This window comes from Tupaia chinensis, unplaced genomic scaffold (genome assembly GCF_000334495.1).
Source record: "Tupaia chinensis unplaced genomic scaffold, TupChi_1.0 Scaffold000100_1, whole genome shotgun sequence".
Taxonomy (NCBI): Eukaryota; Metazoa; Chordata; class Mammalia; order Scandentia; family Tupaiidae; genus Tupaia; species Tupaia belangeri.
The window spans coordinates 2514447-2526916 of NW_006159564.1; the positions used below are offsets into that span (position 1 = coordinate 2514447).

Below are 12470 nucleotides of genomic sequence, written 5' to 3' on the forward strand. Positions count from 1 at the left end.
AATATCTCTCCTCTAATGGAAAAGAATAACTCTTCTTCCTCCACAAAGAATACAAGGAAACTCATGGAAATGTCAGATAAAGAATTTAAAATATTCATAGTGACAAAGCTAATAGAGATGTAACAGAAGAGACACAAGGAACTCCAGAAGATGCAGAAGAAAAGACACACTGAGTTAAAGATGAGGAAGTTCTTGCATGATCTGAAAGAGGAAATACACATCATAAAAACGAATCAAATAGAAGTGTTAGAGATGAATGCTGTAATACAGGAAATCAAACTTCTGTTGAAAATATAAAAAGTAGATTAGAGCACACTGAAAATCGAATCTCAGATGTAGAAGATAGAGCCTCTGACCTAGAAAAATAAAAAAGACTGAGAAAATACCCCCCAAAAATGAGAAAAACATACAAGTAATATTAGACACTATTAAATGTCCAAACATCCAGATCAATGGTATCCCAGAAACTAATAAGGGTATTGAAAATCTATTCCACAAAATACTGGAAGAAAACTTTCTGAACCTAGAGAGGCACTCAAATAGCCAGACCCAAGAAATACAAAGGACCCTACGTAAAATGGACCCAAGAAGATCTTCCCTGAAGCACATCATAGCCAGACTGATCAAACCACAGACAGAGACAAGATACTAAAATTGGCAAGAAAGAAATGTCAAGTTACTTTCAAAAGATATCCCTGGGAACCAGCAGTTAGCGTAATGGCTATGGTCGCTGGATTCCCACGTAGTTGACCGCGGTTCGCCTCCCGGACCCGGTGGCTTAAAACTCACGCCGGGCACGTGTGCGTGCGTGCCCAAGATCCTGAGAGGAGAATGGAGGAGAAGGGATTGTGGCGTGCCCATCCCCCCTAGGGGGCGATTTCTTGCTTTCTGTCTCTCTGGCGAGCACACACGCCCTATAGCGAAAACCTCTCCCAAAAAAAACAAAAAAACAAAACAAAACAAAAAAAACCATCACTCTAACGACTCACGCCGGGCACGTGTGCGTGCGTGCCCAAGATCCTGAGAGGAGAATGGAGGAGAAGGGATTGTGGCGTGCCCATCCCCCCTAGGGGGCGATTTCTTGCTTTCTGTCTCTCTGGCGAGCACACACGCCCTATAGCGAAAACCTCTCCCAAAAAAAACAAAAAAACAAAACAAAACAAAAAAAACCATCACTCTAACGTCATCGGACCTCTCATCAGAAACAATGCAAGCAAAGAAAGAATGGGAAAATATATTCAAAGTGTTAAGTGAAAAACAATTTCAACCCAGCAAGATTATCTTTCATATGGGAAAAAAAGACAAAAACATTCTCAGATAAACAAAGTCTGAAAGAATTTACCAACACCAGACCAGCTCTCCAAGAAGTGAGGAAAGGAGTGCTACACCAGGAAAACTAAAGTTGGACATACAGAAATAAGAGTACAAAAAACAACCAAGAGAATGGCCAACCTAATGCTAGGGACAAGTCCAGAGTTGAACGTTAACTTCCAGAGTTTAAACGGAAAGATCAGACCACAGTAACAATGCAAATTCAGTAGAAGAGAGATTAACTACGTGAGTCTGAAGTAGTGAAATAGAATTTTTTTACTTTAGAGTAAAATATTACTGATTTTCTTCGATGCTTTATTTCCATAATGAAGAATTATTGTCTTCTCTTGAACCATTGAAAGGTTCATCTACCTATTATTTGAACTGAATCCTAAACTTTTTCCTGACTTTAAATTTTAAGAAAATTTCTCTTAACATTTTTTTAAATTTTGATCTATTAAAACTAAAACTTTTTTAAATTAAAAAATGCACTAAAAATACTTATTAATACCTATTTAATGACTGCAGTAAGCTATATAGCCCCAGGGAGGTATTACTTTATAGTATGTTCACTTTACTCAATGAGGTTTACACCTAAGTCAGACATGTGTTCATAAATACATATATATCAGCTGTGCGTACTACTGAAAGTCTATAAATTAATTAAGATCTTTAGTGAATCAATAAAATGTGGGGAAAAACGGAGGGAAAATAACTGTACATACCAGAGACAGTGTGGGAGAAGAGGGGGAGTTGACAGAGGGTGAGAGGTAGGGAATCAAGGGGGGAGAAAAAGGCAATATATATAAGAAACAAGAAATAGAAAATTATTTGTTGATGATAACATGTATGGTAATATCTTTGATTGAGCCAATATACAATACTGGATGGGAAATCTCATTTTGTACACTGTTGATGTATAGTGAATGACTGTAAATAAATAAGAAGGAAAAATAATAAATTCCACAAAATTATCCATGTGTACAACTTCTAGTAAATTGATTTTGAAATACTCTAGCATATATGTCAGAGCATATCTCTAACTCCTAGGTCATCGGGAAAGTCATGGTGTATTTTTCTGTTTTTCTACATAAAAATGTGTCATACCTTTCCAGACAACAAAAAAAAGACAAATCAGTGGAATAGTTCTTTTCTTAGCACTTAAACAGACCAAATCAAAGTAACTAGCAGATAAACAGTCTACAATGTAACCATTTAGTTTGTAACTGTAAAAGCTGTCATTGGAGGAAGGACTGTAGCACAGCAGGCTGACCCACAGGAGAAGCTTCCCAGCTGGTGTCCTCTCTGAGTAAACAGGGTACAGCCCAAGACCCCAGGCTGCCAGAGGCTGAGTGGATCCTAACATCAAAATCCTTTTGGGTGACCAAGTCTGGTGGTACAATCAATAGCAAACTGAACAGCAGTACTAGTTCAAATCCCTCAGTTGCCCTAAAATACCACCACTACCAAAATCCCAACAAGATGGAGGGCTGGGGAAGAGAATAGTGAGTGGTGCGACAAAACTCTGTGGAAGGTGCTTCTCTCTTTCCCGTGTGCACATGCACACTCTATCAAGAATAAAAATAAACGTAAAAAAACCTCTTTTGGGAGTGCTGCATTTCTCTTGCTCATGGAAGAAATAAATTTACAAAAACTTGGTAGTCTTAAATACTTGGTTTTAGGGGCCAGCAGGCGGTGTGGTGGCTAAGGCAGCTGGACTCCCACATGGCTGACGGCAGTTCAAGTGCGGACCTGGCAGATTGCTTTCTCACTTTCCTTCTCTCTCACTATCTCTCTCTGGTCAACTTCAAAAAAAACATACACACACACACACACATATAAAATGACAATAAATAAAATTAAATAAAATATAACTCTTTAAAAAGAAAAACCTTGGTTTGGGTCAACAGATGGCTTAGAGGTTAGGATCTCACAGCCGGATCCCAGGGCCAACAGCATGGTTCAAGTCCCAAACCAGGAAGCTTGAAAAACATGCCAGATGCATATGCATGTGTACCCAAAATCTCAAGAGGAAAATGGAGAAGGGACTGTAATGTGGCCATCCCTCCTGGGGGGGGTACTTTCTCTCAATCTGTATCTGGCAAGCACACGCAATTTATGATTTAAATTTAAAAAAAAAATTTTTTTAAAGTGCTTATTTCATTAGGACAGCCAGATGATGAGGTGGTTAAAGTAGCTAGATCCCACGTCTGACTATACAGTTTAAGGCTTGAACTTGGTGGCCTGAAAAACATACTGGGTGCTTGTATATACGTGCCCAATATTTCAGGAGAATGGAGAAGTGAGGCAGGAGAAAGCTAGCAAATGGAAACATGTAAGGGGCTGGAGCATCTGCCTATATGACTAGATAGAAAAACCCTATAGGGGTAGAAAATTCTCTGCCCAAGGTAACACAGGCAGAAGATCAGTGGGGGTTGTCTAGCTGATTAAGCCACATTTGAAATAACCAATGATATAAATCAGTGAGCCTGGTGACAGGTGGCATGGTGGCTGGGATGCTGGACTCCTACATGGCTGACTGTGGTTTGAGTCCCAGACCTGGAGGCTTACTTTCTCACTTTCTCTCTCTGATCACATTAAAAAATAAATAAATAAATAATTTGGGACCAGCAGGTGGTGTGGTGCTGGACTCTCACATGGCCAATTGCAGTTCAAGTTTCAGACCTGGCAGCTTACCTTATCTCTCTCTCTCTGGTGAGTGCATGTGCCCTATAGCAAATTAAAAAATAATAAATAAAACTAAATAAAGCTTTTAAAAAAAAGAAATGAATTAAATCAATCGACCAATGAGCCCAGCCACATTTAATATAGCTACTGAGATGGGAACAATCAGTGGGTTCAGCCAATGATCAACTGACACAACCTAGATCAAAAAATATAACCCTCACATAATGTAACTGCCAGGGCCTTAGAGTCACTTTTTCTCTGTCCACTCGGGCCCGGTCCCACCTCTTAGGAGTGCACTTTTGCTTGTACGTAATACACTACCTTTCCCTTCTGGTATCTGTGTGCTTTGTTCAGTTCTTTGTCCGAAACGTCAAGAACCTGGACAGCATCATAGAAGCCATCGTGCAACAGGAGGGACTGTGAAATAACCATCTCCCCTGGGGAGGACTTTCTCACGTCACCCCCACAACCTCTGGCCCCCATAAGCAAACACACACACCCTATAGCAAATTTTTTAAAAAGAAAAAAATGCTCGTTTTAGTAATTATTAGTTCTCAATCACTACCAATACCTGTTATAAATACCATTTCTGGAACTAGTTTCAGCTTCAGCATTCTTGATTACCCAGAAATGTGCTATATATTAAGAAAGACCTTTAAATTTCTTGAAACAAATTACTTACGAAGAAACTGACTAGTGAAATTATTTCCATTCCACTAATGCATTAAGAATGTATTTTTTTCTGCCTACGTAGTTTTATTAATCTATTAATCCTATGGCAGACAAGTAAACAAAGTGTTAATATTATAAAACATCAAAACAAATAGCTAAATAATTGAGGGCAAACTGCTCTGATGCTTATGGACTAAAAAGCACAATTTCTTTAAAACTTTGCCAGAAGGTGCATGTGCCTGCCAGAGAAAAAAAGAGAGAAAGAACCCCCTCCTCCCCAACAGGGAATGATCACATCGCAGTGCCTTTCCCTCCATTTCTGCCTCCTTTCAGGATTTTGGGTGTTCACACACACACACACTCACACACACACACACACACACACACACACACACTTGTGTTTCTCAAGCCACCTGGTCTGGGACTATAGGGTTGGCCATGTGAGAGCCAAAATCTTTAACCACCATGCTATGGGTTGGCCCTAGAAATTACAATTTTTTTAATTCTTTTTTTTTAAAGGAATTATTTAACTTTATTTATTTATTTATTTAAATTTGACCAGAGAGAGAGAAAGTGAGAAACCAAGCTACTAGGTCTGGGGCTCAAACCACACTTGGCCTCATGGGAGTCCAGAGCCCTCAACCACCAGGTGCCACCTGACCCTAGAAATTACAATTTTAAATATTAGGAAAAACAAAATATTAAAATAACAAAAAGTAATAATGTTAATGGTCAAATAACATCATAAACTCCTAAATGTTGCCACAAATATCATTTTTATAAAAACAAAACATTGTCTTTCAAAACAGTGAGAAGAGTGCCACTCTTTTATTTTTTTTTGTAAATATTTTTAATGTATGGCTTAACACAACATATTACTATACATGCTTCGGTATTTAATTTATAATAATGTCATAAATTGGTCATGTCACCTCTAGACTACTCTGCTATGCAATAACAAGAAGACAACAATGGCAACTTATAGGGCCAGCCAGTGGTGTGGTGGTTGAGGCAGTTGGATCCTACATGGCCAACTTTGTGGTTCAAGTCCCAGATCTGGTAGCCTGAAAAAACAGGCTGTGTGTGTGTGTGTGTGTGTGTGTGTGTGTGTGCGCATGCCTCAAATTCCAAGAGAATGGAGAAGGTACTGCGGCAAAGCCATCCTCTCTGGGGGGGTGCTTTCTCACTTTCTCTCTCTCACTCTCTCCTATAAGGGCATGTGCCCTATAGCAAAAACCTCTCAGAAAAAATTTTTAAAAAAAGCATTTATATTATGTTTGCAAATGGGAAAACGAAAAGCACCAGGAGATTAAATAATTTGTCAAAGGTTATACAGCCGACCTTTGTGATTTTAGGTTCTTGTTAATCAGCCTAATATGATGCTGTGTGGTGTTTAGTGTTCAGAATTTTTTTTTCCCTAAATTGAGTACCTGTGGGTGATCTCTAATCTAGTTTCTTTTCCTATTGGGCAGTGTCTCTTTTTTTTTTGCCACAGGCACCTGCACTTGGAGAGATACTGAGACAGTGAGAAGGAAGTGAGAAATCACCCCCACCCTGGGCAGTGGTGGGACATGACCACACTGCAATAATTTCTCCTCCATTCTCCTCCCAGGATCTTGGGAAGGCATGCACATGCACCCAGAGTGAGTTTCAAGCCACAGGGGGACTCTAACCGCAGTCAGCCATGTGGGAGTCTAGTGACATTACTGCTACACTATCTGCTGGCACCTGGGTGGGTTTTTTTGTTTTTTTGTTTTTTTGTTTTTGCTATAGGGCATTTGTGCTCTCTGAAAAGAGAAAGAGACAGACAGAAAGCAGGAAATCACCATCCCGAGGTGATGGCCGCACCACAGTCCCTGGCGCTGGACTCCCACATGGCGCGAGTTTAAGCCACCAGGTCCGGGACTAGAACCACGGTCGGCTACATGGGAGGTCAGCGACATAGCCATTACGCTAACTGCTGGTCCCATATATATGTGTGTTTTTTAAAAAAAGAATTAGTTATTTTATTTGTTATTATTTTTTATTTTGACCAGAGACAGACAGAGAAAGGGAAAGTGAGAAAACAGGCTGCCAGATCCAGGACTCAAACTGTGGTTACCCATGTGAGAATCTAGCACCCCAACCATCAGCCACCTGCTGGCCAATGTAAATATAATAGACATATTTACACCTCACCAAATTTTATGAAGAGTAAATGAGTGAAAACAGGTTAAGTGCTCAAAACTGCCTGAATGTAAACAAAACAAAAACACAATGTTCCCTTTCACTATAATAGTGTTTATTTAGTGTGTGCTAAAATAATAAATCTGAAACATTTTTTTCAACAGTGTCTGCCTAAAGCAATCCTAGCAAAAGGCAGCAGTCACCCCAGATTTATTCTCCCTAGATGGTCTGTAGAGTATTTCAAGTACTGGTTTAGTAGAAGGGAAAGCACTTAGAAGAATATAGAATTGGTTTTTGAAAACATGAAAAAAATTCTCTAAGGAACAAAAAATAAATCAGTATTTTGTGAAGAACTGGGCTTGGGGCTGACAGGTGGCATGGTGTTAATGGCGCTGGACTCCCACATGGCTGACTGTGGTTCGAGTCCCAGACCTGGCAGCTTGTTTTCTCACTTTCGCTGTCCCTCTCTGGTCAGAGAAACGAAAAATAAATAAATAAATAAAGTTAAATAAAATAATTATTTTTTAAAAATTAGGCTTTATGACAAAGTTCATAAGCTGAAAAGGACTTTCAAAATTATTTAGCAGTCTCATTTCTTTATTCACAGACGAAGCAACCAAGACTCATGAGTTAATTTGTCCAGAACCTTAAGGGGAGTGGCAGACTCCTTCCAATCGAAAGCACTAAGGTCTTGAAAACTGTTAACCAATTCTGAGCAGCTTGAATAGTCAACGTTTGGCAAGAAGAGGTGGTTAAGAAGCCAACAACGTTTGCTCTCCTACCCTAAACCGGTTCTCAAGGAATCAAGAAAACTTCAGAGCTTTTTCTGACCACAGAAAGATCACAGCAACACTCTAACAGTGCCTCAGTTTCCAAAGCACTTTTCACCGTGGCAGAAGGGAATAACATTAAAATATTCAGAATTAAGAGTATCTGATATTCCTGGCATTTAACTCTTGCTTTAAACACGAGGTTCAAGATGACTGGTCTACACAAGCACTCATCGCTTCTGCACAAAACTACATCGCTCCTTATTATTCCCAGTAGGATCTGAGGAATACGGCGAAAAGGTCCAGAAAACCTCCGACTCGCTTGCCCAAACCAGAGCTCAACAACTAGGGTACAGGAGCCTCTCGCCAAACCATCAGCACAGACCCGTCTAACAGGCACGGAGCCTACGGAGCCTGCGCAGCCCGCGCGCCCGGCCCCTCCCCGCGCTGGCCCGGCCCCCGGGAAGCCCCCTTGGCCCCACCCCGGGCCAGGGCCCGCCCCCAGCTTCTCCGGCCTCCTTCCTGTGGGAAGTGCGGCTCCATTCGCGTCCCCCACCCTCTCGGCTCCGCCTGGCCGCCGCTCAGTAGCCGAACGCCCGCTGGCCTGGAGCGCGGCGTCGGGGCCCTCAAACAGGCCCCCCGGCGGGTCGCGCCGGGGCACCAAGCCGGGGGCCTACCCTCGCCAGCGTGGGACACGTCGTACCTCGCCACCAGTACGTTTTGGACAAGTCGTGCCAAGTCTGATGCCGGGTGTGGTGGGTGCCGCCCGGGCCCAGGTGCGCCGCTTCGATGAGGCCCTGGCGCCGCTCCGGCTGCAGCACCACCTCCAGCTCCGCGAAGGTCTTGCGGTGCCGCTGTCGCCGCTGGTAATACAGAGTCCCGCCGCGCACCACGTAGCAAGCGGCAGCCTTGCGGATTTTACGCTTGACATTGCCCTCAGTGCCGGGCGCGTACGGCTCGCGCTCGTTCGTCAGGTAGCGCAGGATGGCCCGGTAGCTTTCCTCGCTTGACATCGCGAACGGCGGCTCCCTGAGGGCGCCTGTCAGCCGGAGGAGAGGAAGACAGCACACTAGCTCCGGACAGATGCAATAGCAGCCGTGGAACTGTACAAAGGAATAGCTGTGCCTTTGGTGAGCACTCTTCGACGGCGCCCGCAACGCGAAGGAGAACGGACGAATTGGTAACCAGGGGGAACTGCACTTCTCCAGCGCGCGGGATCCGCTGGCGACTGACAAAATGGCTGCTGCACCACCGGAAGTGACGCAACCCGAGGGCGGAGACTGTGCCCTGATTGGAGCGTACTCGATTTCTGGCTTGATGCTGCCGGTCAGATGACGTCAGGATTGCGGGAGGACATGTTGGAAGTGGGTAGACTCTTCCTAGGAGATGGAAAGGTCTTTTAGCAGACATCTTAAGTCCTGGCAGTTTCCCCTTTTGTATTTCCTATCTTTCCCACGCTCTCTGAGGAGCCACGTGTAGGAGCTGGTGGGCAGTTGTGATTCTATCCAAGACATCCAAAGGAGTAAAGGAGTCCGTATTTTTGTCTGCTTCTGAGACGCCAAATATTAAAGCATCAGATCTGAGGTTCTAGCAAAATAATCACCCACTAGACACAGAACCAAACACACAAAAATGGGAGTTCGTTAACAAGCGTTTAGGATTTAAGTTCGCCATTGGTTACTGTCATTTCTAAACTGCTGGCTCCGAACTACTCAAGAAATAGTCGGGATTTTTCTGGAATCATCAGCATACGATTTTCTACGTTTAAAGGCTATCGTGTCAGAATGGGTGGAAAGCAGTAACGCATCTTTTTAAGGCTGTGTTTGGTCCTACTTCTACATAAATTTGGGGGAGTTGTCAGTTTTACGCCAAATATAAACGAAGAGCTGAAGAGGAGCCTACTTGAACAGTTTCCTAATTCCTAATTCAGACTTTTTTTAAGGTTATTGCCATAGGATGGGGGTGTTGACTTGAAACAGAAACAGTGAGAAACCACCTCTTTCACACACACCCTAGGGGTGACAGCTTGGAAGCAATCTCTTCTCCATTTTCCTGGGAGTTTTGGGCATGCGTGCACAGGAAGGAGGGTGATTTTCATGCTGGGTCTGGGACTTGAACCATGGTTGACCATGTAAGAGTCCAGCACCTTAACCACCATACTACCTGCTGACTAGTAATCTTTAATTTTTTAAATTTTTATCCATTTATTTTAATTTGACCAGAGAGAGAGATAAAGTGTGAAAGCAAGTTAATAGGTCTGGGGTTTGAACCATCCTCGGCCATGTGGGAGTGTCCAGCACCTTAACCATGCCACCTGCTGGTCCCCACTGACAGGTAATTCAACTGACAGCCTTGGTCACCCTTTTCTGGGGTCAATCTGGATTACTCAGTGTAGCCTCTGATGAACCACACTGCCTGGTAACTGGTGCATCTTGGCTGTAGTAAGTGGTTGCTAATCCCCTACTTCTTCAAGGGGTAGTCTGCAGTCTGTGCAGGCTCTTTGATCCTCTTGGAATTAGGTGAGGGGCAGACAACCAGTGAATGTAGTGGGCTTGAAACAGGATGCACCTTATCTTTGTGGTACTTGGAATGTGCGCCCATGCAATTCCCAGATAGCCTGGGCACATGCGACATCCTTTGAGGTTCCAGGTGTAGGTCACGAGCTCCCAAGGCCCAGAAGAAAAAAACTACCAACCCTAGAATCTGTCTAGGGTTACTCAATCCCTGATCTTTGTAACTATTGCTGGGAGAGGGAGAAAATAGGTGGAGACACACCCCAGTGAGATGTTCCAGGTCACCTAAGGAGATGGTCTGTGTGCTCCAGCCCCCTTTTCTGCTGTGATATTTCTTTTTAAATAAAAAAGTGAGTGGGATAAGTAATTGGCAAACAGCTATATCACAGAACTCCCATGTAGTTGACCGCAGTTTGAGTCCTAGATCGAGTGGCTTAAACTCATGCCGGGGGTGTGCATGCGTTAAGATCCCAAGAGGAAAATGGAAACAGGATTGAGGTGTGGCCATCTCCCCTGGGGGGTAGTTTCTCACTTTCTTTCTGGCAAAGACATGCACCCTATAGCAAAAACCTCTCAAAAATAAATAAAAATAAATTTAAAAAAATATGAGAGTATATTTTATAAAAATGTTTAGAGATCTTTGCTGTAGGACATGTGTGCTTGTTGGAGACACACTAAAATCAAATCACCCAGGAGGATGGCCATGCTGCAGTCCTGTCTCAATTCACTCAGGATTCCAGGCAGGCATGTACACACACCTGAGTTTTAGGCTGCTGGGTCTGGGACTCGAACCAGTCAGCTATGAGGGAGTCCAGTGACATAACCCTTATATCTGCTGGCCCTGATTTTATAAAATTCCAACAAGTAGGATGTACCAATGATCATGGTGCCAAGTATTATTAACTTAAAAAAATCCTCCAGCCAATTACATTTTTTGCCAAAACACAATCAACAAAAGCACTGAAAAGCCCATTGATACTTCAAATTCTTTGGCCCAGCAGAAAGTTCTAAGTGTCTTGTGAGCAAAGCTTAACACAATGTATTCTGAAAACAGGTAATTGATACTTAGTTCTAGCTACTTTTCTACCACATGTTACCTAGGACTTGGGGGTGACCAGAATTGGCAGTTCTACCATATTAAGACACTTGGGGGCCAACAGGTAGCATGGTGGTGAAGGTGCTGGACTCTGAATACTTGACAGTGGTTTGTGTCCCAGACCTGGCAGCTTACTTTCTCACTCTTGTAAATACCTTGAAAACCAAAAACAATCCATCAAGTATGTATGTGTGGCCAAAATCCTGACTAGATGGAAAAATAGAACAGAGAAATCACTGCAATGTTAACCATGCATCACTAGGGTGATGTTTTTCATCTCTAGTGTGCACATAAGCCTTCTAACAATGAAAAATAGATTTATGTTGAGGATAGCAGATGGTGTGGAGATTGAAGTGGCTGGATCTCACATAGCCCACTGAGCAGTTTGAGCCCCAAACCCAGTAGATTCAGAATCATGCCCAAAATCCCAAGAGGAAAGTGAAGGAGAGGGAATTGTGGTATGGCCTTCCCCCTTTGGGGGTGATTTCTCACTTTTCCTGTCCCCTCACATCACAGGTGCCCTTACAGCCACATGCACACACAAAAATAGTGCATCATATAGTAATCAACTTGGGGAGGCCAGCAACTGGTGTGATGGTTAAGGTACTGGACTCCTACATGGTTGACCAAGGTTGAGTCCCAGACCAGGTGGCTTGAAAATCAAGCCAGGCACAGCTGAGGGCATGGTTAAAATCCTGGGAGAGGGGCCAGCAGGTGGTGTGATGGTTAAGGTGCTGGGCATTCCCACATGGGCAACCACAGTTTGAGTCCCAGACCTGGTGGCTTGCTTCCTCTTCCTCCTCTCTCTGGTCGAATTAAAATAAATTAATGAATAAATAAAATTAAAATAAAGTGGAGAAGTGATTGCCGTGTAGTCTCAACCACTGAGGGGTGATCTCTCCTTTCTCTCTCCCTGTCTCTGGGGAGCTCTTATGCCCCCTGGCAAAAACCTGGAGAAGGAAAAAAACAAAACAAACAAACAAAATCACTGGGGGCTAGCAGGTGGCAGGGGCATGGTGGTTGAGGGGGCTGGACTCTATGGCTGACCATGGTTCGAGTGCCGGACCTGCGATTTACTTTCTCGCTTTGTCCCTCTCTGGTCAAATTAAAATAAATAATAAATACATACATACATACATAGGTGGATAAACAGATTTAAATAAAAATAATTCCCATGTCTTAAATTCCTAACTTTATGGTTTGCCTATTACCATGCAGGTAACTTATATCATGTGAGCAAAAAATCCAGCACAA

General features: G+C 43.1%; 1 protein-coding gene across 1 annotated transcript in view; it reads right to left on the reverse strand.

Moving 5' to 3' along the window:
• ZBTB11 (zinc finger and BTB domain containing 11) overlaps positions 1 to 9639 on the reverse strand; it is a 43668-nt gene extending 34029 nt beyond the window's left edge. The window contains exon 1 of the mRNA XM_006143580.3: positions 8311 to 9639. Within this exon, the coding sequence (XP_006143642.1) occupies positions 8311 to 8620 (310 nt within the window). The 5' untranslated portion in view covers positions 8621 to 9639. The remainder of the gene's footprint in view (positions 1 to 8310) is intronic.
• Positions 9640 to 12470: the final 2831 nt, after the last annotated feature.